The sequence below is a fragment of the Plectropomus leopardus genome, chromosome 10 (assembly GCF_026936395.1).
Source record: "Plectropomus leopardus strain MGB_pleo_1.0 chromosome 10, ASM2693639v1, whole genome shotgun sequence".
In the NCBI taxonomy this organism is placed as follows: Eukaryota; Metazoa; Chordata; class Actinopteri; order Perciformes; family Serranidae; genus Plectropomus; species Plectropomus leopardus.
In genome coordinates, this window is record NC_142185.1 from 8,839,089 (window position 1) to 8,865,825 (window position 26,737).

A 26,737-nucleotide genomic window follows, 5' to 3' on the forward strand; every position below is an offset into this window, starting at 1 on the left:
TGTATTGTGAAGGCCTCGCAGTTAGCTCACATAATGATAACCAGTGTCTGAATCACTGCCTCATGCAAACTGCGTTTTCTCTTAACTCGGACTGAAACCTTAATCCGAGGAAGTCGCACAACCCTCGCTCCCTTGGAACTTGTTAAAAACCTGGCGGTGTCAATAATCATCACTCTTCTCCTCATTCCAGAAAAAAAGTCATTTTTTTCCCCAATTAATAGCTTTTTGTCTGACAGCGGCGAAATGGCTCGTCAACGTGTCTGTCAGCGGAGATGATGTACGGCGCCTGGCACACATTGTTCAATACAGTCAGGCTCAAAGATGGTACAGCTGCCGGTGCGTTCATTTGCATTCAAATCTGTTCTCTCCGAGGACCCATTTGATTCAGTTTGACTCAGCAACACTAGACATTTTTGTTTGGAGCGTTTTTTTTTTTCTCTTTTTACTCCACAGTGCTCTCCTCCGCCTGTTTGTTTATAGTGTGAGGAAGAGGTGGCGAGAGCGGGGTGAAAAAGACAGACAATGGGGCCATCCACTGCAGATCAGTACTAATGATGTGTCGTGTCCTGGTGCCGTTTCCATGCCTCGTTTGTGTGCTTGATGAATAGAGCAGTGTCAATTACGAATAACGGCCCACGTTTGTCTGCCTGCTCCCCCTTGTGTTCACTAGCAGCATCCTGTCCTGCTTTTTTTTTCTGTTTGGGGGAAAATGAGGAAAATCTGCCTCTGTTGAAAGCATCTACGTGATGAGGGGAGGTTGACCACAAACAGGCTGCAAAAACCTGCTTTAAAGTCTGTGATCTGTAGCATTTAGTTTTTTTAAAGGAATATTTCAAATCTTTTTAAGTGGTGTTGAATGAGGTACTTAAACCCTTTGAAACCTGGATCATCCCTGCTTTTTTTGTGCTGCATTTGGATGCCCTTTACAAGCATCTAAACCTTTGAAACATGATAAATTTGTTTTGATTTTTTTTCTTTTTTTTTCAAGAGCATGGGTAATACAGGCAGATAGCAACTTGGCATGAGATCTTCTGCAAAATATGGAAAAAAATAAAAGATGATAAAAGATAATAACCTTGGCTAAAAAGAGATATAGAGGGAAAATTGCCAGAAAATTGTCAAAAACATTATTATTATTGTTAACGTTTTTATAATTATTGTTACAGTTATTGAATCCAAACTAACCCTTTAAAACACCAAGGTCATACAACAGAAACAATGATGCAAATGGTCTTTTTTTGTCTTTTGAATGTGTGGTGTCATTCGGTGCCCCCTCTCTAAATTCTGATGTTTTTGTGGGTCCATTAATGCAGCACAGGCGGGGCTCTACATAAGTTTTTCATTTCCTCAGCAGCAGTTTGTGGATCGCTAGGTGAATTTTCAAATGCACTCCTATCTGTCGATCTGTTCAGAGCTGATCAGATCAATGGATGAGAGGCTCCTCTTAACTACTGCGAGTGACTTTGAACTTTTAACCCAGTAGACTGAACAGTTTCACTTTCCATGTGCTTGACATCTATTTATGCACAGAGTAAACTTTTAAATTGCAAAAAAAGTAAAAGATGACAAGAAAATGACCTGGAGATGTGTGGGGGACCCCCTGCTGTTTTTCTTAATGAAGTCTCATATTGTAGAGAGTGATATTATGGCTTCATTGCCAGGTCCAAAATTGCTATCTGACGGCAACGTAAAGCGGTGAAAATATTCTGACTGATTTTTTAGCTGTCTAAAATGGGTTTTGCTGCGGCTCCCTCCACAGCAGTACACTGCTTAGCTTCTGTGGTGGCACCCCAGCCTGCTTCTCCAAACTGGGGCCGTGCCGACTGACATTGACTGTGGTGATACACTGACTGTGGATAAGTACCTCATAGAACCCAACTTCAAAAGATCTCTCCCTTGAAGTGCTGAAAAAAATCTGCATTTATGTGCTTCATCTGTGAGGCTTCAGGCTCATAAAGAACAAGATGGCTAAGTGCTTTGACTCTGGTCCAACATTTTCATCTCTATACGCGGTTTCCAGAGTTTCCAGATGGTCGACTGCCGCACGAGCGCCATCTCAAGCGGCACGTGAAGATTTTTTCGAGATCATTCCCTCCCTGTGCTGTTTCACATTTCCTGTTGATTCGGCTGCCGTTCCTCAGGCGCACTTTGCCGTCGTGCCTTGGCCCCTGTAGGGCCGCTTGTCAGACAAACCCAGCAGTTTGACAAGTGCACCTCTCAGCTCCTCCTGAACACAAAAGCCGTCCCCCGCCTGGCAGCTGGATGGCAAAGATGATGATTATGAGGGTTCTTTAACCACCCAGAGTGAAGCTAATTGGCAGTGATGGGTGTGTTAATTGCGGCAGATGAGGTGGCGGCAGGCGTGTCTGACTGTCGGACGCATTGGAACCGGGAAGGCAGGAAACGCCAGTTGAAGAGGGAAAAAAAAGAGGGCCATTGAAGTGAGGTGTGCAGACGGTCTCTCTTTAACTTCTCCCCCTTCTTTTCTGCCGGTTTGATTGATGGATGAGAGCAGAGTGGTAATATATTCATTGAGGTAATTAGCAAGGAAAAGAGGCCGCTTGTTACATGGCGCAGGAAATGTAGGCCACCCCCTTCTCAGTATTCATCTCTCTCCAAATCCAGGGCGTTTCCGCTGAGACTTGGGCCTCTTCCCGCTTTTGGCCCGGCAATGATTGAAGAGGGTAGAGAGGCTACGGCGTGCATGTGTAATCATAAGTGCATCAGAAGAGAGTTAAAGACATATTTCTTCGAAAGCAGCCGCTCCTGGTCTGTTTTCCACCTGCTCCGACACAGAGAGCGGCGGCAGATGTATGGAGGGAGTTCACTTTGAACAAGTTCACCTCATCACCGACGGCAGAACAGACTGAGAGAATAAAAGGAAACACGGCATGACACGCGCTGAGCTATTCACCGAGGGGTTTATACACATCTTCACTTTGCAAAGCGTAAACAGAAATCGGACACACTGCTGTCACTGTTACTTTTACCTTTCATAAACAACTTAAAAACAAGCCGAATCATCCATGGCGCTGAAGTTGTTGGGATACGTGTCAGAAAATGAGATGGGTGCATGGGAATTTTCTTTAACCCTTTGAACCCTGAGCAAATTGAAGGAAAAAAAACAGAAAGGAAAGTCTGAAAAGCCAAAAAGCTAGAAAAGGTTTAAATATATATATATATATATATATATATATATATATATATATATATATATATATATATATATATATATATATAAAGAAAATTGCAAAAAAAGAGACAAAAAAAGACAGACATTTTTTTAAATTAGCAAAAAAAAGGAAAGTTTAAGAAAATCATGAAAATTACCAAACAATTTGCAAAAATAAAAGGAAAGTGAAAACAAAAGCCAAAGAACGGACCTGAAAAACAAAAACTTAAGAAATAATAATACAAAAACTTAATTTTTTAAAAACATAACTGTGATGATTATAAATAAAGTTGAATGGCCATTTTTCCCTAGCTGTTGTTAAACAATAATTTCCGAAATGTACTAATTGCTAACCATTTGTGGGACATTTCTTGCCAAGTTGTCCATTGCTTTTTTCCCCCAAAATAAATCAAACCAAGCTCAGCGTTCAAAGATTTAACTTCTTTTGAAAGGCATCTGAACCCAGCACAAGACAATGGATGTAGACCCAGGTTGTAAAGGGTTAATGGTGTTTAAATGTGTCTCTCCTGGCTGACAGGTGACTTCGCCGTGCTGCTGAAAGCGGGGATGTCGGTGAAGCAGGCCATCGTCTACAATGTGCTGTCCGCCCTCATGGCCTACGTTGGCATGCTGATCGGCACGGCCGTGGGCCAGTACACACACAGTGTCACCAGCTGGATCTTCGCCATCACGGCTGGCATGTTCCTCTACGTGGCCCTGGTGGATATGGTAAGTTGGCACGCCGCACTCGATAATTGTCTCCCTCCTAACAACATCAGTCTAACTTTGCCTCCTCTCCCACGCGGGCAGTCAGCCTCCGTCGCCTCCTGATCTGCAGTGCTAATTCCAGTCTGATCCAAACTTTGTCTCTTTCATAGCTGCCAGAAATGCTTCACGGGGACAGCGAGGACCACAAGCGCTGCCAGCTGGGACACTTTATCCTGCAGAACCTGGGCATGCTCACCGGGTTCGGCATCATGCTGCTCATCGCCATCTTTGAAGACCGCATCGTTTTCGATTTTGGCTTTTAGTCGTGGAGAGAGAGAGAGAGAAGGGGGGAGATCTGGATGTATCAGTATTGTTCTTCTTGGCCTTAACATGCTTTGTTTGCAATGTAACGGCTCAGTCTTGCATGCAGTGTGGGTCTCGTTCATGGCCAGTGCCTCCATTCCAAACATGCGGCGGTAGCTTAATGCATATCTCATGACTCTGCCAGTGGTGTTTACACTCTGCTCCTCCATTACCTCTCCACTGTCAGCCTCAATCTGTCAGCTCCCTGTGAAGCAAAACAACAAAAAAAAAGGCCAAGTGAAGGAAGAGCGAGGCCGCACAGCGACCAGAAACATCTCCTCCGCTCTGAATGGCCTTTATAAAAGTGCTGTGGCGGCGCAGGGGAGCGCGACCCCGCAGAGAGGCAGCTGCCATGGCCCAGCAGCTCACCGCCTATGCATCATCACCTGTTGTTAGCGTGTTGTCGTCTAACCCCCCCCCCCCGTCTCATATCCACTCTGTGTTGTGTCCCATCATCCATGTCTTATACATCTGGAGTGTGTTTTCTACCCGCCATCCATCATCGGCTTCCGATGTCATCATGCTGTGTATCAAACATCTCCGTGTCTCTCTGTGCCAAGCCCTGGCCACTGGAGCGGCTCCGCAGCAGCGACGCTCAGTTTAGCCGCCGACTACATCTGGAATAAACCCCTTAGCTCATGTCGCTTCACCTTCAACAAGTGTTGACAGCCTTAAGCTGCAGTGTCAAAACAGAAAAGTGTTTCCCGACTTTGCGTTGGAGGTCGTCGAAATGGCTCAGTGTTGATGTTTTTTCGCTGCAACTTTCCGTTTGTCATGTCAGAGTCGTTTTATTGTCTAATCTGATGTTTGGGATTATTAAACCTTTGTAGTTCATAGCTAACACAGCTGCCAAACCTTTGCAATGAGCATTTAAGACTCTCTTTTTAGAAACTAGTTGTTCTTTCTTTTTAACCCTTTGAAACCTGTGCAAATTGGCTTGATTCATTTTTTTTTTCATTGGAAGAATGCAATGAGACACTTAAAGAGGAAAGAAAGAGAGTAAAGTTATAGTGAGGATATATATGGACAAGGACATATATGCTTATTTCTTAGTCTCTTTATCAAGGTACTTTTCTGTACCTTGATAAAGAGACTAAGAAATACAGAGAACATGTAAAATGTATTAAAACAACAAAAAAGTCAGAACAAAATTGCTTCTTGGGACTGAAGTCAATATGTAGTGTGAAACATGGAATCGTACAACCATAACAAAGGTAGATCAAACAGTCAATACAGAGCGTTGGATGTGTGTTGAATGCAGCCTGGTGTAAACACACCAGAAGAATAGTGTTGTAAATCTCAGATTGTCTGCCAAAAAGAGACCGAGACATGCTGAGTGGAGAGAGTCACACTAAATACTTAAAACTTTAGCGCGGTTATGTTGTTTCATTTCAAAGCATTTGGATTTTTAAAATATATTTCCTGAATGTTGTGGATGTATGTTAGTAAAGAGACTACTGAAAAATAAATATTTATGATGATTATAAAATAACCGAAGACTTTTGCACAGTAATGTTTAAAAAAAATAGAAATTTGTATCCAATTAGAGAAAAATTCAAAGAAATGACCAGAAACTTAGCACAAAAAATGAAAAAAACAAAATCAAGCAGATGACCTTTAAAAAAAGTCTTTAAAAAATAATAACTCTGTAACATAATCTTAAATATACATACATGTGTATGTAATTCTGATAATTAGAAATTTAGTTTTCTCAGCATTTTTTCCTAGCTTTTTAAAAAAAAATCAGGACATTTACTTTGCAGGACATTTCCCTTTTTAGTTGCTCATTGCTTTTTTTCCCATGTTTTTGAAATTCAAAAATCAAAAATTCATCAGAAATCAAATTCATCAGAAATACTCTTAATGCGTCAGAACGCTGCGCAAAACAAATTGATGATGATCCAGGTTTCAAAGGGTTAAAGGTTTGACAATCTGTAGCCAGAGAAGACATATCCTCATTAGGCCTTTTTATTATATCTTTCTTTATAAGAATCAGTAGCTTCAAATGTGAATCCAGTTAAAAAAAAAAAAAAAAGTGTTGTAGTTTACTAGATTTATTTAGGGTGCCTAAATGGTGCTGCGTCCGGTCGGACCACCCTGCAGTGGACATTTAATGACAGTAGGATGAAGAGATGTCACACAAATGCAGATTTGTTTTGATGTACTGTAAATACATGAGGACTTTATTATAGTGTCAGTAGCAGAGCAGCCAAAAGCTAACTTTGGTTGCTGCTAAATAATAGTTTTAAAAGTACTTCTGTCGAGGAAATTCCCTGACAATCGGAGTGAGCAGAAGACGGTGTTTTTGCATCATGACAGTGTGACGGCGTTCCCTGCACTTATAACTCAAGTTATCAAACCATGAAGGCAAAGATTAATATAATTTTTTTGATTGTTTATACAAGCTTTCCCCTCGATGTTTGCGAGGGTGTGCGTTATCGTCACTCTGCTGACCGTGCCAAAAACCGGCCCCAGTGTGGATCCTCAGTGGCTGGTGCTTGACACCGCGCCCTCCCTCCGCCCCCCCGACATTCCATTGGCTGTTCTGCGGCTCACATGCTAAGCTAGCTCGCCTAGCTTCAGCTGCTGGAGCACACAGATATCGTGTGTGGCTTCATTTATCCTGTCACTATGTGACATCCATCATGGTACGTCTCAGCTTGCTGTAAATCATCGTCAGTCACATTGAACTCGTGTTATTGATGCGACTGAATCATGCATGAAGCATGAGTGAAACGGTACAGACGTTGTGTTGAGTGTACTTTTTTTTTCTCGGCCTTTGTACTACAGAGTTAAACTATTGAAAACCTTTGTTACTTTTTAAATTGTGTGTGTGAAGATCAGGAGGGATTCTTTGGGGCGTAGTGCAGCTGTTCTTTTTACAGGCATTTTATTATTTCATCTGAGGTTCAACAGGACCCAAATGTGCTTTCCATTTTAACATCAAGTAAAGTTCATATTTTAATCTCTAAAATCTCAGCTTATTCCACATTTATTTGGTTGTTCCTACAATATTCATTTTGATTGCGTTTTTTTTTATTTTAAAAGAAAAGGGATCCTTTTTTTTGAAACATCACTTCTCCCTTTAGATCCTGTATGTTTAATTCAAAACTCTACTGTCAAGTGTGGGATAAGAGTCAGTAACACTTTCGACACTACGCCCCAGAGAACACGTTTCTTCACTGTTTATTAGGCAACAAATTGTCTGTTAAATGACAGTCCATGATTGTTCTCATTTTTGCTTTGTTGTCTGTATGTTTGTTAAGTAATCTGAATATCAAATGCAAAGTGTGACATCCTTGCTGTTTGCCTGTCTGTGCATTCTCCCCAATACGAAGAGAAAATAAACCCTGAAAAGCTCTCTGATGGTTCTAGCATATTGTTGCAGAGACAACCTGTGTGCCGCTGCAAACCCACAACAATCGTAATGCATTTTTCTGCCCCTCGCTTCTGCCGTCAACAATCACGCTGAAACACGGTGTGACGTGGTGAAATCAGATATCCGTAATGTTCTGCTGTAATGTTTGGAAGTATTACTGTATCTTCAAATACCAATGTCCATAGGCTAGCTACTGTATATCTACAATCAACTGAATCATCGCAATGCTGTAATACTTAAAGGAATACTTCACCCACAAAATGATTATTTGTATATCAATTACTCTTCCCGTTTTACTCAAAAAACTCAAATTTTCTTACATGTAACCACGGTGTACGAAAAATCCAAAAACTGAGAAGATTCGTGATGAATTGCAGTGAAGGTGGTCCACGTTTAACATCAGTAAAACCGTACCAAAATGTCCGTTTACAAACTCTCACACAACTCATGCAGTATAATATTTTTTATCCAGTTAAACAGTAAGTACTTTCCAAACTCGTGAATTTTTAAACTTTTCTGTTTAGAGCAGAAGTTGGAAACTCAAGAGCTACCCTTTTAGTCTGGCTTTGATTTGAACTGTACCTATTTATTTACTTATTGACTATTTATACATTTTAATGTTTTACTAGATGGTATATCATCTTAGTATTTTTCACATATGTATTTGTATACATATGTATTGTTACTGATATTTTATTTATTTGTGTATTTGTTTTCATCATTCTATCTACAGGTTTTCATTCATGGTGGCGTTTCCTCCGTTTCTGGTTTTAATGAGTGCTCTTATGTTAGTGCTTTCCTTCATTACAAAGTCTCGCTTTTTTCACTGTGTGTATGTGTGTGTGAGTGTGTATATATACTTCTGTGTATGATGTTGTCGACACAGAGATGTTTTACACACCAAGGTTTTCAGTGAAAATGCATGTGTTTGTGAAGTACTGAGCATACGCGATACAAAAGATTCGGAGTCTACTCCTCGAGTTGTGAGAGTTTGTAAATGGATGTTCTGATACGCAACAAAAATCGGAGTGTTAAAATTTCAGGGCTTAACAATTCAGTTTGATGGGAATGAAGTTGACGGCGTTGATGTGGTCAGTGTTAACTCCGCAGAGATGCAGTTAGGCGCTGCCTACAGCTGGAGCCGGTGACACCAGTCGCAGCTATTTTGTCCCTCCACAGGGTAAGTTCAAGCTTTCTGAAGCGATTGTAAGTTAATGCTACGAGCTGCAGTCTGTACACTGTGACAGCTAGAAGACATTTGCTTCACAAATCCTTGTTTGTTTCCATGAATGAACAGCAATGTTGTACAGGTTATTAGCTGATGTTAGCTTGCAGTATGTGGTAGCTAGCTAACAGTTACTATCTCCAACTTTACGGAAAAATTGAGCTTTTCCTTTTTTATAATAGTGTTTGAGGCTGGCACTAATAGCTGGATGAGTTTTGTTTTGTTTGTTTTATTAGCCTTTACCGTGGTTGAACATCAAACAGTGTCCCAACAGGAAGACACACATCTTTGCCGCACAAGTGTCGACTTCTCTCTGTGACTGGGACATGTATATTTGACTTTCATTGCTTTAAAAGTTCATTTACTTTGTAATATCTCCTCTCAGGCACCTCCACATCAAAGCAAACCGATGAGAAAGCAGTCTGCTCCTGGGATCGTGACGCTGTTCTGCTGTTCCCCTCCCCTCCCTACAAAGGCTATGTAAGTCACAATTATTGTTAATATGATGCTTTGGATGGCTGCTGTGATAGATTTGCTGTGTTTTACGTGACTCTCGTGATTCATTAAGAATTTTCTGGGTTTTTGAATTTTTTGTTCACAATGTATACATGTGAGAAATGTTTTTATATATGTGTGTATATATATATATATATATATATATATATATATATATATACATATATAGAATGTGGGTGTAGTATTTCTTTAAGGTAAATAGACATGCAAAGGCTCAGCCACCTTTGGCACTACATACTGTAATCCATAATAGTCAGTTTTCTTTCAAGGCAGTAAAAACAGAACAGACGTTTTTGAAACAGTACTCCATTACAAACAACTAGTAGTCATTGTAACCTAATTATTACCTGTTACTATTATATTCATTTAGATTTTAATGTACTGCACAAAAGAGAAGCCGTGTGTTTCGTTTTCATTCTTTTTTTAATGACACGTCAGTGTGAGACAAAGAGAGACTAAGAGCTGAGCTGGCAGAGCAGTGCTACTCCGCGTCTGATCCAGTGTTCAGCAGGCACATTAGAGTTGAGCGTCATGGCGATGACATAATTGGTAGAGTGGCCGGTTGTAGACAGGGTGCCACGCCGCTCACTGGTCTTGTAAACCGGCGCCACGTAGCACATCCTCTGGGGAATGTCCTGCCGTTTGACGGGCTTCAGCCACATCTGACAGAAAGACAGGAACGAGGACACAGAGGGGCAGACAGGGTCAAATGATTGGATTTTGACATTTAAGTTGTGGCTGCCACATTTGCCTACTTGAGCTAGCTACTTTAGCAAATGGTCACTGACATTTACGGGCTTTTTTTGCACTCAAACCATTTGACTGGTGGACAAACAACAAATTTAAGTCTTTTTCATGTCACAGAAACAAAAAAGATCAGATTATGTTTACTGTTCAAAGGTCGGAACATGAAAAACGGTGGAAACTAACCGGCATCTCCATTTGTTATCCGAAATATTAACAAATTGGAACTTTTGGGACATAAACTTATAAAACAATAGCATTAACAAGGAAGAGTCCCCCCTGGGCTGTTAAGAAGTCTTGGTTATGCAAAAGGGATAAACTGGGCCACTCAAAAAAACGTCTTTAAAAAAAAAAAAGAAAAACAAAAACAGTTTGAGTTGCAGCCAGAAAAGTACTCATCTGGTTCCATAACGGGCGCCTCTGTGAAGATTTGCATTTCAAAGCCAGCCACGGCAGCCTCTGTTGTGATTTTTCCCCCCACATATAATAAACACATTTTTAATTAAGTTCCGCTCTTGTCAAAAACTGATTCCGTTAATAACTTGCCCTGAAATGTCTGAATATTAAAAAAGTCAGTCTTGTGCATTATTCATAATCACTGAATGCATTGTGAGGAAGACAGAACAGAGGGAAAATTAAATAAAAAAAAAAAAAAACAAAAAAAAAAAACAGGAAAACTTGATCAATCCTCGCTCTCTGCCACTGGCACTGTGTTCCATCACTCTGTCAGTCTGCTTTCATATACCATATCAAGCTCTGTTAATTAATAAAAGGATGAGAGAGCAAAGGAACGAGGCCTCCTGCAGGCACAATGTAAAAAAAAATAGAAGTGCTGAAGCTGCTGCTCAGCGTCGGGTCCAGAGAACCCGGCTGTGAACATCCTCCAGCTACAGTATGGTGGTTGTTGTTCACTTTCTCCTCTGAGACTCGCAATATTGGGTTCTGATAGACAAAAAAATGCAGCTCATAGGAGTTTACAAGCTGAATAATGATGGAATCTGCCCCATTTTCATAATTTGATACGTGAACAGATACTATCTATCTTCTCTTTTGACACCCGCAGAATCAACGCACCTCCACCCTCAAACTTAACCTAACAATGTCTTATGCAACAAGGATCTATTTTTCTTTTGACTGGTTGTCTGCAGTGTTTTCCGCCCTACGCTTGCAAGTAATTTTACATTAGAGCTTAATATTTGCACTACAACTGCAGCCTCAAACCTTAGCAATGTAGAAAACTTGCGTCTCATTTCTCTCTGCATATTTGTACTTTAGGCAGTTTAGAATGCACCACTTTCAACCCTCATACCAATTCAAACTAGGCAATTAAATTCTTAAATGATGAGAAGCACCTGTATCTTATAACCTTTCAACTAAAATTGCACCTCAAATGGGAGATTCCAATTCTTGACTTCTCAAAGGATGAAAATGTATGAACTGTAGTAATAATAATACATTTATTTATGCGCACGTTCAATACACTTAAGGTCACCGTACATATACAAAATTAATGAAATTAAATAAAATAAAAAATAATTAAAACAAGAAAAATAAAAAAATAAAATTGACTCAAAATATTGACTTTCTGGACCGTTTTTTCAGCAGAATATACTAAAAATGCCTCCACATGCTGTACAAAGACTTATTTTAACATTTGGAGAGATCACTTTTTGTAGCATTTTTCCTGAGCTATAGCATGGCTTTTTCTGCCATGTTGTAATTTGGCTTAAAACGCTTAAAATACAAATTTTTTGGACCTTTTCTTTAGCAGACTACACTAAAACTGCCTCAAAATACTGTACAGAGACTTATTTTAACATTTGGAGAGATCACTTTTTTGACCGTTTTTCCTGAGCTATAGTATGGCTTTTTTCATCATACTGAAATTTGGCTTAAAACGCTCAAACTATTGACTTTTTGGACCGTTTTTTAGGCAGATTATACTAAAAACTGCCTCAACATACTGTAGGATCACTTATTTTAACATTTGGAGAGATCACTTTTTTGACCGTTTTTCCTGAGCTATAGTATGGCTTTTTTTGTCATACTGTACTTTGGCCTAAAACGCTCAAAATATTGACTTTCTGCACCGTTTCTTCAGCAGGCTATACTATAAACTGCCTCAACATACTGTAGAATCACTTATTTTAACATTTGGAGAGATCACTTTTTTGACCGTTTTTCCTGAGCTATAGTATGGCTTTTTTTACTATGTTGTAATTTGGCAAAAAACACTCAAAATATTGCTTTTTTGGACAGTTTTTTCAGCAGACTGAACTATAAACTGCCTCAACACACTGTACCATGACTTATTTTAACATTTGGAGAGGTCACTTTTTTGACCATTTTTCCTGAGCTATAGTATGGCTTTTTTTACTATGTTGTAATTTGGCAAAAAACACTCAAAATATTGACTTTTTGGACCGTTTCTTCAGCAGGCTATACTATGAAATGCCTCAACATGCTATACTAAGACTTATTTTAACATTTGGAGAGATCACTTTTTGTAGCATTTTTCCTGAGCTATAGCATGGCTTTTTTGTCATACTGTACTTTGGCCTAAAACGCTCAAAATATTGACTTTCTGGACCGTTTTTTCAGCAGACTGTACTATAAACTGCCTCCACATGCTGTACAATGATTATTTTAACATTTGGAGAGATCACTTTTTTGACTGTTTTTCCTGAGCTATAGTATGGCTTTTTTTACTTTGTTGTAATTTGGCAAAAAACACTCAAAATATTGCTTTTTTGGACATTTTTTCAGCAGACTGTACTATAAACTGCCTCAACAAACTGGACCATGACTTATTTTAACATTTGGAGAGATCACTTTTTTGACCGTTTTTCCTGAGCTATAGTATGGCTTTTTTTTGTCATACTGTACTTTGGCCTAAAACGCTCAAAATATTGACTTTTTGGACCGTTTTTTTCAGCAGATTATACTAAAAACTGCCTCAACATGCTGAAGCATGACTTATTTTAACATTTGGAGAGATCACTTTTTGACCATTTTCCTGAGCTATAGTATGGCTTTTTTTGCCATGTTGTAATTTGGCTTAAAATAGTCAAAATATTGACTTTCTGGACCGTTTTTTCAACAAACTGTACTATAAACTGCCTCAACAAACTATACCAAGGCTTATTTTAACATTTGGAGAGATCACATTTTTGATCGTTTTTCCTGAGCTATAGTATGGCTTTTTTGCCAAACTATAATTTCGCTTAAAACGCTCAAAATACTGACTTTTTGGACCGTTTTTTCGGCAGATTATACTAAAAACTGCCTCCACATGCTGTACAATGATTATTTTAACATTTGAAGAGATCACTTTTTTGACCATTTTTCCTGAGCTATAGTATGGCTTTTTTTACTATGTTGTAATTTGGCAAAAAACACTCAAAATATCGACTTTTTGGACCGTTTGTTAGGCAGTATATACTAAAAACTGCCTCAAAATGCTGTAGCATCACTTATTTTTACATTTGGAGAGATCACTTTTTGACCATTTTCCTGAGCTATAGTATGGCTTTTTTTACTTTGTTGAAATTTGCAAAAAACACTCAAAATATTGCTTTTTTGGACAGTTTTTTCAGCAGACTGTACTATAAACTGCCTCAACATACTATACCAAGGCTTATTTTAACATTTGGAGAGATCACATTTTTGATCGTTTTTCCTGAGCTATAGTATGGCTTTTTTGCCAAACTATAATTTCGCTTAAAATGCTCAAAATATTGACTTTTTGGACCGTTTGTTAGGCAGATTATACTATAAACTGCCTCAACATACTGTAGGATACCTTATTTTAACATTTGGAGAGATCACTTTTTGACCGTTTTTCCTGAGCTATAGTATGGCTTTTTTGTCATACTGTACTTTGGCCTAAAACGCTCAAAATATTGACTTTCTGCACCGTTTCTTCAGCAGGCTATACTATAAACTGCCTCCACATGCTGTACAATGATTATTTTAACATTTGGAGAGATCACTTTTTAGACCATTTTTCCTGAGCTATAGTATGGCTTTTTTTTACTATGTTGTAATTTGGCAAAAAACACTCAAAATATTCTTTTTTTGGACAGTTTTTTCAGCAGACTGTACTATAAACTGCCTCAACATACTGTACCATGACTTATTTTAACATTTGGAGAGATCACTTTTTTGACCGTTTTTCCTGAGCTATAGTATGGCTTTTTTTGTCATACTGTACTTTGGCCTAAAACGCTCAAAATATTGACTTTCTGGACCGTTTTTTCAGCAGACTGTACTATAAACTGCCTCAACATACTATACCAAGGCTTATTTTAACATTTGGAGAGATCACATTTTTGATCGTTTTTCCTGAGCTATAGTATGGCTTTTTTGCCAAACTATAATTTGGCTTAAAACGCTCAAACTATTGACTTTTTGGACCGTTTTTTAGGCAGATTATACTAAAAACTGCCTCCACATGCTGTAGCATCACTTATTTTAACATTTGGAGAGGTCACTTTTTTGACCGTTTACCCTGAGCTATAGTATGGCTTTTTTTGTCATACTGTACTTTGGCCTAAAACGCTCAAAATATTGACTTTCTGGACCGTTTTTTCAGCAGACTGTACTGTAAACTGCCTCCACATGCTGTACAATGATTATTTTAACATTTGGAGAGATCACTTTTTTGGCCAGTATGGCTTTTTTGCCAAACTATAATTTCGTTTAAAATTCTCAAAATATTGACTTTTTGGACCGTTTTTTAGGCAGATTATACTATAAACTGCCTCAACATACTGTAGGATACCTTATTTTAACATTTGGAGAGATCACTTTTTTGACCGTTTTTCCTGAGCTATAGTATGGCTTTTTTTGCCATGTTGTAATTTGGCTTAAAATGGTCAAAATATTGACTTTCTGGACCGTTTCTTCAGCAGGTTATACTATAAACTGCCTCAACATACTGTAGGATCACTTATTTTAACATTTGGAGAGATCACTTTTTTGACCGTTTTTCCTGAGCTATAGTATGGCTTTTTTTACTATGTTGTAATTTGGCAAAAAACACTCAAAATATTGCTTTTTTGGACAGTTTTTTCAGCAGACTGAACTATAAACTGCCTCAACACACTGTACCATGACTTATTTTAACATTTGGAGAGGTCACTTTTTTGACCATTTTTCCTGAGCTATAGTATGGCTTTTTTTACTATGTTGTAATTTGGCAAAAAACACTCAAAATATTGACTTTTTGGACAGCTTTTTCAGCAGACTATACTATGAAATGCCTCAACATGCTATACTAAGGCTTATTTTAACATTTGGAGAGATCACTTTTTTGACCATTTTCCTGAGCTATAGTATGGCTTTTTTTGTCATACTGTACTTTGGCCTAAAACGCTCAAAATATTGACTTTCTGGACCGTTTTTTCAGCAGACTGTACTATAAACTGCCTCCACATGCTGTACAATGATTATTTTAACATTTGGAGAGATCACTTTTTTGACCGTTTTTCCTGAGCTATAGTATGGCTTTTTTTACTTTGTTGTAATTTGGCAAAAAACACTCAAAATATTGCTTTTTTGGACATTTTTTCAGCAGACTGTACTATAAACTGCCTCAACAAACTGGACCATGACTTATTTTAACATTTGGAGAGGTCACTTTTTTGACCGTTTTCCCTGAGCTATAGTATGGCTTTTTTTGTCATACTGTACTTTGGCCTAAAACGCTCAAAATACTGACTTTTTGGACCGTTTTTTAGGCAGATTATACTAAAAACTGCCTCAACATGCTGAAGCATGACTTATTTTAACATTTGGAGAGATCACTTTTTTGACCGTTTTTCCTGAGCTATAGTATGGCTTTTTTTGCCATGTTGTAATTTGGCTTAAAATAGTCAAAATATTGACTTTCTGGACCGTTTTTTCAACAAACTGTACTATAAACTGCCTCAACAAACTATACCAAGGCTTATTTTAACATTTGGAGAGATCACATTTTTGATCGTTTTTCCTGAGCTATAGTATGGCTTTTTTGCCAAACTATAATTTCGCTTAAAACGCTCAAAATACTGACTTTTTGGACCGTTTTTTCGGCAGATTATACTAAAAACTGCCTCCACATGCTGTACAATGATTATTTTAACATTTGAAGAGATCACTTTTTTGACCATTTTTCCTGAGCTATAGTATGGCTTTTTTTACTATGTTGTAATTTGGCAAAAAACACTCAAAATATTGACTTTTTGGACCGTTTGTTAGGCAGTATATACTAAAAACTGCCTCAACATGCTGTAGCATCACTTATTTTAACATTTGGAGAGATCACTTTTTTGACCGTTTTTCCTGAGCTATAGTATGGCTTTTTTTACTTTGTTGAAATTTGCAAAAAACACTCAAAATATTGCTTTTTTGGACAGTTTTTTCAGCAGACTGTACTATAAACTGCCTCAACATACTATACCAAGGCTTATTTTAACATTTGGAGAGATCACATTTTTGATCGTTTTTCCTGAGCTATAGTATGGCTTTTTTGCCAAACTATAATTTCGCTTAAAATGCTCAAAATATTGACTTTTTGGACCGTTTGTTAGGCAGATTATACTATAAACTGCCTCAACATACTGTAGGATACCTTATTTTAACATTTGGAGAGATCACTTTTTTGACCGTTTTTCCTGAGCTATAGTATGGCTTTTTTTGTCATACTGTACTTTGGCCTAAAACGCTCAAAATATTGACTTTCTGGACCGTTTTTTCAGCAGACTGTACTATAAACTGCCTCCACATGCTGTACAATGATTATTTTAACATTTGGAGAGATCACTTTTTTGACCGTTTTTCCTGAGCTATAGTATGGCTTTTTTTTTACTTTGTTGTAATTTGGCAAAAAACACTCAAAATATTGCTTTTTTGGACAGTTTTTTCAGCAGACTGTACTATAAACTGCCTCAACAAACTGGACCATGACTTATTTTAACATTTGGAGAGATCACTTTTTTGACCGTTTTTCCTGAGCTATAGTATGGCTTTTTTGTCATACTGTACTTTGGCCTAAAACGCTCAAAATATTGACTTTCTGGACCGTTTTTTCAGCAGACTGTACTATAAACTGCCTCAACATACTATACCAAGGCTTATTTTAACATTTGGAGAGATCACATTTTTGATCGTTTTTCCTGAGCTATAGTATGGCTTTTTTGCCAAACTATAATTTCGCTAAAAATGCTCAAAATATTGACTTTTTGGACCGTTTGTTAGGCAGTATATACTAAAATCTGCCTCAACATGCTGTAGCATCACTTATTTTAACATTTGGAGAGGTCACTTTTTTGACCGTTTTTCCTGAGCTATAGTATGGCTTTTTTTGTCATACTGTACTTTGGCCTAAAACGCTTAAAATATTGACTTTCTGGACCGTTTTTTCAGCAGACTGTACTGTAAACTGCCTCCACATGCTGTACAATGATTATTTTAACATTTGGAGAGATCACTTTTTTGACTATTTTCCTGAGCTATAGTATGGCTTTTTTTGCCATGTTGTAATTTGGCTTAAAACGCTCAAAATACTGACTTTTTGGACCGTTTTTTAGGCAGATTATACTAAAAACTGCCTCCACATGCTGTAGCATCACTTATTTTAACATTTGGAGAGATCACTTTTTTGACCATTTTTCCTGAGCTATAGTATGGCTTTTTTTGCCATGTTGTAATTTGGCTTAAAATGGTCAAAATATTGACTTTCTGGACCGTTTTTTCAACAGACTGTACTATAAACTGCCTCAACATACTATACCAAGGCTTATTTTAACATTTGGAGAGATCACATTTTTGACCATTTTTCCTGAGCTATAGTATGGCTTTTTTTACTATGTTGTAATTTGGCAAAAAACACTCAAAATATTGCTTTTTTGGACAGTTTTTTCAGCAGACTATACTATGAAATGCCTCAACATGCTATACTAAGGCTTATTTTATCATTTGGAGAGATTACTTTTTTTGACTGTTTTTCCTGAGCTATAGTATGGCTTTTTTTGTCATACTGTACTTTGGCCTAAAACGCTCAAAATATTGACTTTCTGGACAGTTTTTTCAGCAGACTGTACTATAAACTGCCTCAACAAACTGGACCATGACTTATTTTAACATTTGGAGAGGTCACTTTTTTGACCGTTTTTCCTGAGCTACAGTATGGCTTTTTTTGTCATACTGTACTTTGGCCTAAAACGCTCAAAATATTGACTTTCTGGACCGTTTTTTCAGCAGACTATATTATAATCTGCCTCAACATACTGTACAATGATTATTTTAACATTCGGAGAGGTCACTTTTTTGACCATTTTTCCTGAGCTATAGTATGGCTTTTTTGCCAAACTATAATTTCGCTTAAAATTCTCAAAATATTGACTTTTTGGACCGTTTTTTCGGCAGATTATACTAAAAACTGCCTCCACATGCTGTACAATGATTATTTTAACATTTGGAGAGATCACTTTTTTGACCGTTTTTCCTGAGCTATAGTATGGCTTTTTTTACTATGTTGTAATTTGGCAAAAAACACTCAAAATATTGACTTTTTGGACCGTTTGTTAGGCAGTATATACTAAAAACTGCCTCCACATGCTGTAGCATCACTTATTTTAACATTTGGAGAGATCACATTTTTGACCGTTTTTCCTGAGCTATAGTATGGCTTTTTTGCCAAACTATAATTTCGCTTAAAATGCTCAAAATATTGACTTTTTGGACCGTTTGTTAGGCAGTATATACTAAAAACTGCCTCAACATGCTGTAGCATCACTTATTTTAACATTTGGAGAGATCACTTTTTTGACCGTTTTTCCTGAGCTATAGTATGGCTTTTTTGCCATGTTGTAATTTGGCTTAAAACGCTCAAAATATTGACTTTTTGGACCGTTTTTTCAGCAGACTATACTATGAAATGCCTCAACATGCTATACTAAGGCTTATTTTATCATTTGGAGAGATCACTTTTTTGACCGTTTTTCCTGAGCTATAGTATGGCTTTTTTGTCATACTGTACTTTGGCCTAAAACACTCAAAATATTGACTTTCTGGACCGTTTTTTCAGCAGACTGTACTATAAACTGCCTCCACATGCTGTACAATGATTATTTTAACATTTGGAGAGATCACTTTTTTGACCATTTTTCCTGAGCTATAGTATGGCTTTTTTGCCAAACTATAATTTCGCTTAAAATTCTCAAAATATTGACTTTTTGGACCGTTTTTTAGGCAGATTATACTATAAACTGCCTCAACATACTGTAGGATACCTTATTTTAACATTTGGAGAGATCACTTTTTTGACCATTTTTCCTGAGCTATAGTATGGCTTTTTTTGCCATGTTGTAATTTGACTTAAAATGGTCAAAATATTGACTTTCTGGACCGTTTTTTTTAGCAGACTGTACTATAAACTGCCTCAACATACTATACCAAGGCTTATTTTAACATTTGGAGCGATCACATTTTTGACCATTTTTCCTGAGCTATAGTATGGCTTTTTTGCCAACCTATAATTTCGCTTAAAATGCTCAAAATATTGACTTTTTGGACCGTTTGTTAGGCAGTATATACTAAAAACTGCCTCCACATGCTGTAGCATCACTTATTTTAACATTTGGAGAGATCATTTTTTTGACTGTTTTTCCTGAGCTATAGTATGGCTTTTTTTGTCATACTGTACTTTGGCCTAAAACGCTCAAAATATTGACTTTCTGGACCGTTTTTTCAGCAGACTGTACTATAAACTGCCTCCACATGCTGTACAATGATTATTTTAACATTTGGAGAGATCACTTTTTTGACCATTTTTCCTGAGCTATAGTATGGCTTTTTTTACTATGTTGTAATTTGGCTTAAAACGCTCAAAATATTGACTTTTTGGACCGTTTTTTCAGCAGACTATACTATGAAATGCCTCAACATGCTATACTAAGGCTTATTTTATCATTTGGAGAGATCACTTTTTTGACCGTTTTCCCTGAGCTATAGTATGGCTTTTTTTGTCATACTGTACTTTGGCCTAAAACGCTCAAAATACTGACTTTTTGGACCGTTTTTTAGGCAGATTATACTAAAAACTGCCTCCACATGCTGTAGCATCACTTATTTTAACATTTGGAGAGATCATTTTTTTGACTGTTTTTCCTGAGCTATAGTATGGCTTTTTTTGTCATACTGTACTTTGGCCTAAAACGCTCAAAATATTGACTTTCTGGACCGTTTTTTTTAGCAGACTGTACTATAAACTGCCTCCACACGCTGTACAATGATTATTTTAACATTTGGAGAGGTCACTTTTTTGACCGTTTTTCCTGAGCTATAGTATGGCTTTTTTTACTATGTTGTAATTTGGCAAAAAACACTCAAAATATTGACTTTTTGGACAGTTTTTTCGGCAGATTATACTAAAAACTGCCTCAACATGCTGTAGCATCACTTATTTTAACATTTGGAGAGATCACTTTTTTGACCATTTTTCCTGAGCTATAGTATGGCTTTTTTTACTATGTTGTAATTTGGCAAAAAACACTCAAAATATTGCTTTTTTGGACAGTTTTTTCAGCAGACTGAACTATAAACTGCCTCAACACACTGTACCATGACTTATTTTAACATTTGGAGAGGTCACTTTTTTGACCATTTTTCCTGAGCTATAGTATGGCTTTTTTTACTATGTTGTAATTTGGCAAAAAACACTCAAAATATTGACTTTTTGGACAGTTTTTTCGGCAGATTATACTAAAAACTGCCTCAACATGCTGTAGCATCACTTATTTTAACATTTGGAGAGATCACTTTTTTGACCATTTTTCCTGAGCTATAGTATGGCTTTTTTTGCCATGTTGTAATTTGGCCTAAAACGCTCAAAATATTGACTTTCTGCACCGTTTCTTCAGCAGGCTATACTATGAAATGCCTCAACATGCTATACTAAGGCTTATTTTATCATTTGGAGAGATCACTTTTTTGACCGTTTTTCCTGAGCTATAGTATGGCTTTTTTTGTCATACTGTACTTTGGCCTAAAACGCTCAAAATATTGACTTTCTGCACCGTTTCTTCAGCAGGCTATACTATAAACTGCCTCAACATACTGTAGAATCACTTATTTTAACATTTGGAGAGATCACTTTTTTGACCATTTTTCCTGAGCTATAGTATGGCTTTTTTTTACTATGTTGTAATTTGGCAAAAAACACTCAAAATATTGCTTTTTTGGACAGTTTTTTCAGCAGACTGAACTATAAACTGCCTCAACACACTGTACCATGACTTATTTTAACATTTGGAGAGGTCACTTTTTGACCATTTTTCCTGAGCTATAGTATGGCTTTTTTACCAGGTTGTAATTTGGCTTACAATGGTCAAAACATTGACTTTCTGGACTGTTTTTTCAGCAGACTATACTATGAAATGCCTCAACATGCTATACTAAGGCTTATTTTATCATTTGGAGAGATCACTTTTTTGACCATTTTCCTGAGCTATAGTATGGCTTTTTTTGTCATACTGTACTTTGGCCTAAAACGCTCAAAATATTGACTTTCTGGACCGTTTTTTCAGCAGACTGTACTATAAACTGCCTCCACATGCTGTACAATGATTATTTTAACATTTGGAGAGATCACTTTTTTGACCATTTTTCCTGAGCTATAGTATGGCTTTTTTTACTATGTTGTAATTTGGCTTAAAACGCTCAAAATATTGACTTTTTGGACCGTTTTTTCAGCAGACTATACTATAAACTGCCTCAACAAACTGGACCATGACTTATTTTAACATTTGGAGAGATCACTTTTTGACCGTTTTTCCTGAGCTATAGTATGGCTTTTTTTGTCATACTGTACTTTGGCCTAAAACGCTCAAAATATTGACTTTTTGGACCGTTTTTCAGCAGACTGTACTATAAACTGCCTCAACATACTATACCAAGGCTTATTTTAACATTTGGAGAGATCACATTTTTGATCGTTTTTCCTGAGCTATAGTATGGCTTTTTTGCCAAACTATAATTTCGCTAAAAATGCTCAAAATATTGACTTTTTGGACCGTTTGTTAGGCAGTATATACTAAAATCTGCCTCAACATGCTGTAGCATCACTTATTTTAACATTTGGAGAGATCACTTTTTTGACCGTTTTTCCTGAGCTATAGTATGGCTTTTTTTGCCATGTTGTACTTTGGCCTAAAACGCTCAAAATATTGACTTTCTGGACCGTTTTTTCAGCAGACTATATTATAATCTGCCTCAACATACTGTACAATGATTATTTTAACATTCGGAGAGGTCACTTTTTTGACCATTTTTCCTGAGCTATAGTATGGCTTTTTTTGCCATGTTGTAATTTGGCTTAAAACGCTCAAAATATTGACTTTTTGGACCGTTTTTTAGGCAGATTATACTAAAAACTGCCTCAACATACTGTACCATGACTTATTTTAACATTTGGAGAGGTCACTTTTTTGACCGTTTTTCCTGAGCTATAGTATGGCTTTTTTGCCAGGTTGTAATTTGGCTTACAATGGTCAAAATATTGACTTTCTGGACCGTTTTTTCAGCAGACTGTACTATAAACTGCCTCAACATACTATACCAAGGCTTATTTTAACATTTGGAGAGATCACATTTTTGACCATTTTTCCTGAGCTATAGTATGGCTTTTTTTACTATGTTGTAATTTGGCAAAAAACACTCAAAATATTGACTTTTTGGACCGTTTTTTCAGCAGACTATACTATGAAATGCCTCAACATGCTATACTAAGGCTTATTTTATCATTTGGAGAGATCACTTTTTTGACCATTTTTCCTGAGCTATAGTATGGCTTTTTTTGCCATGTTGTACTTTGGCCTAAAACGCTCAAAATATTGCTTTTTTGGACAGTTTTTTCAGAAGACTGTACTATAAACTGCCTCAACATACTGTACAATGATTATTTTAACATTTGGAGAGGTCACTTTTTTGACCGTTTTTCCTGAGCTATAGTATGGCTTTTTTTGTCATACTGTACTTTGGCCTAAAACGCTCAAAATATTGACTTTCTGGACCGTTTTTTCAGCAGACTGTACTATAAACTGCCTCCACATGCTGTACAATGATTATTTTAACATTTGGAGAGATCACTTTTTTGACCATTTTTCCTGAGCTATAGTATGGCTTTTTTGCCAAACTATAATTTCGCTTAAAATTCTCAAAATATTGACTTTTTGGACCGTTTTTTCGGCAGATTATACTAAAAACTGCCTCAACATACTGTACAATGATTATTTTAACATTTGGAGAGAACACTTTTTTGACCATTTTTCCTGAGCTATAGTATGGCTTTTTTTGCCATGTTGTAATTTGGCAAAAAACACTCAAAATATTGCTTTTTTGGACCGTTTGTTAGGCAGTATATACTAAAAACTGCCTCCACATGCTGTAGCATCACTTATTTTAACATTTGGAGAGATCACATTTTTGACCGTTTTTCCTGAGCTATAGTATGGCTTTTTTGCCAAACTATAATTTCGCTTAAAATGCTCAAAATATTGACTTTTTGGACCGTTTGTTAGGCAGTATATACTAAAAACTGCCTCAACATGCTGTAGCATCACTTATTTTAACATTTGGAGAGATCACTTTTTTGACCGTTTTTCCTGAGCTATAGTATGGCTTTTTTTGCCATGTTGTAATTTGGCTTAAAATGGTCAAAATATTGACTTTCTGGACCGTTTTTTCAACAGACTGTACTATAAACTGCCTCAACATACTATACCAAGGTTTATTTTAACATTTGGAGAGATCACATTTTTGACCATTTTTCCTGAGCTATAGTATGGCTTTTTTGCCAAACTATAATTTCGCTCAAAATGCTCAAAATATTGACTTTTGGACCGTTTGTTAGGCAGTATATACTAAAAACTGCCTCAACATGCTGTAGCATCACTTATTTTAACATTTGGAGAGATCACTTTTTTGACCATTTTTCCTGAGCTATAGTATGGCTTTTTTTGTCATACTGTACTTTGGCCTAAAACGCTCAAAATATTGACTTTCTGGACCGTTTTTTCAGCAGACTGTACTATAAACTGCCTCCACATGCTGTACAATGATTATTTTAACATTTGGAGAGATCACTTTTTTGACCATTTTTCCTGAGCTATAGTATGGCTTTTTTTGCCATGTTGTAATTTGGCTTAAAACGCTCAAAATATTGACTTTTTGGACCGTTTTTTCAGCAGACTATACTATGAAATGCCTCAACATGCTATACTAAGGCTTATTTTATCATTTGGAGAGATCACATTTTTGACCGTTTTTCCTGAGCTATAGTATGGCTTTTTTTGTCATACTGTACTTTGGTTAAAACGCTCAAAATACTGACTTTTTGGACCGTTTTTTCGGCAGATTATACTAAAAACTGCCTCAACATGCTGTACAATGATTATTTTAACATTTGGAGAGATCACTTTTTTGACCGTTTTTCCTGAGCTATAGTATGGCTTTTTTTACTATGTTGTAATTTGGCAAAAAACACTGAAAATATTGCTTTTTTGGACAGTTTTTTCAGCAGACTCTACTATAAACTGCCTCCACATGCTGTACAATGATTATTTTAACATTTGGAGAGATCACTTTTTTGACCATTTTTCCTGAGCTATAGTATGGCTTTTTTTACTATGTTGTAATTTGGCAAAAAACACTCAAAATATTGACTTTTTGGACAGTTTTTTCGGCAGATTATACTAAAAACTGCCTCAACATGCTGTAGCATCACTTATTTTAACATTTGGAGAGATCACTTTTTTGACCGTTTTTCCTGAGCTATAGTATGGCTTTTTTTGCCATGTTGTAATTTGGCAAAAAACACTCAAAATATTGCTTTTTTGGACAGTTTTTTCAGAAGACTGTACTATAAACTGCCTCAACATACTGTACCATGACTTATTTTAACATTTGGAGAGGTCACTTTTTTGACCGTTTTTCCTGAGCTATAGTATGGCTTTTTTGCCATGTTGTAATTTGGCTTAAAACGCTCAAAATATTGACTTTTTGGACAGTTTTTCAGCAGACTATACTATGAAATGCCTCAACATGCTATACTAAGGCTTATTTTATCATTTGGAGAGATCACCTTTTTGACCGTTTTTCCTGAGCTATAGTATGGCTTTTTTTGTCATCCTGTACTTTGGCCTAAAACGCTCAAAATATTGACTTTCTGGACCGTTTTTTCAGCAGACTGTACTATAAACTGCCTCAACATACTATACCAAGGCTTATTTTAACATTTGGAGAGATCACATTTTTGATCGTTTTTCCTGAGCTATAGTATGGCTTTTTTGCCAAACTATAATTTCGCTAAAAATGCTCAAAATATTGACTTTTTGGACCGTTTGTTAGGCAGTATATACTAAAATCTGCCTCAACATGCTGTAGCATCACTTATTTTAACATTTGGAGAGATCACTTTTTTGACCGTTTTTCCTGAGCTATAGTATGGCTTTTTTTGTCATACTGTACTTTGGCCTAAAACGCTTAAAATATTGACTTTCTGGACCGTTTTTTCAGCAGACTGTACTGTAAACTGCCTCCACATGCTGTACAATGATTATTTTAACATTTGGAGAGATCACTTTTTTGACTGTTTCTCCTGAGCTATAGTATTTTTTTTTTCCATGTTGTAATTTGGATTAAAACGCTCAAAATATTGACTTTTGGACCGTTTTTAGGCAGATTATACTATAAACTGCCTCAACATACTGTAGAATCACTTATTTTAACATTTGGAGAGATCACTTTTTTGACCATTTTTCCTGAGCTATAGTATGGCTTTTTTTGCCATGTTGTAATTTGGCTTAAAATGGTCAAAATATTGACTTTCTGGACCGTTTTTTCAGCAGACTGTACTATAAACTGCCTCCACATGCTGTACAATGATTATTTTAACATTTGGAGAGATCACTTTTTTGACCATTTTTCCTGAGCTATAGTATGGCTTTTTTTACTATGTTGTAATTTGGCAAAAAACACTCAAAATATTGCTTTTTTGGACAGTTTTTTCAGCAGACTATACTATGAAATGCCTCAACATGCTATACTAAGGCTCATTTTATCATTTGGAGAGATTACTTTTTTTGACCATTTTCCTGAGCTATAGTATGGCTTTTTTTGTCATACTGTACTTTGGCCTAAAACGCTCAAAATATTGCTTTTTTGGACAGTTTTTTCAGAAGACTGTACTATAAACTGCCTCAACATACTGTACCATGACTTATTTTAACATTTGGAGAGGTCACTTTTTTGACCGTTTTTCCTGAGCTATAGTATGGCTTTTTTTGTCATACTGTACTTTGGCCTAAAACGCTCAAAATATTGACTTTCTGGACCGTTTTTTCAGCAGACTATATTATAATCTGCCTCAACATACTGTACAATGATTATTTTAACATTTGGAGAGATCATTTTTTTGACTGTTTTTCCTGAGCTATAGTATGGCTTTTTTGCCAAACTATAATTTCGCTTAAAATTCTCAAAATATTGACTTTTTGGACCGTTTTTTCGGCAGATTATACTAAAAACTGCCTCCACATGCTGTACAATGATTATTTTAACATTTGGAGAGATCACTTTTTTGACCGTT

At 36.7% G+C, this 26,737-nt stretch overlaps 2 protein-coding genes across 10 annotated transcripts in view; one reads left to right on the forward strand and one right to left on the reverse strand.

The window, feature by feature from the left end:
- Nucleotides 1-7,604, forward strand: part of slc39a10 (solute carrier family 39 member 10) — a 221,694-nt gene extending 214,090 nt beyond the window's left edge. For all 9 annotated transcript variants that reach the window (XM_088082990.1, XM_088082991.1, XM_088082999.1 and 6 more), the window contains 2 exons: nucleotides 3,711-3,901; nucleotides 4,051-7,604. In XM_088082990.1, coding sequence (XP_087939116.1) covers nucleotides 3,711-3,901; nucleotides 4,051-4,203 — 344 coding nt within the window. In that variant the 3' untranslated portion in view covers nucleotides 4,204-7,604. The remainder of the gene's footprint in view (nucleotides 1-3,710; nucleotides 3,902-4,050) is intronic.
- Nucleotides 7,605-9,776: 2,172 nt separating this feature from the next.
- dnah7 (dynein, axonemal, heavy chain 7) overlaps nucleotides 9,777-26,737 on the reverse strand; it is a 136,795-nt gene continuing 119,834 nt past the window's right edge. Inside the window, exon 66 of the mRNA XM_088083000.1 lies at nucleotides 9,777-10,025. Coding sequence (XP_087939126.1) covers nucleotides 9,819-10,025 — 207 coding nt within the window. The 3' untranslated portion in view covers nucleotides 9,777-9,818. The remainder of the gene's footprint in view (nucleotides 10,026-26,737) is intronic.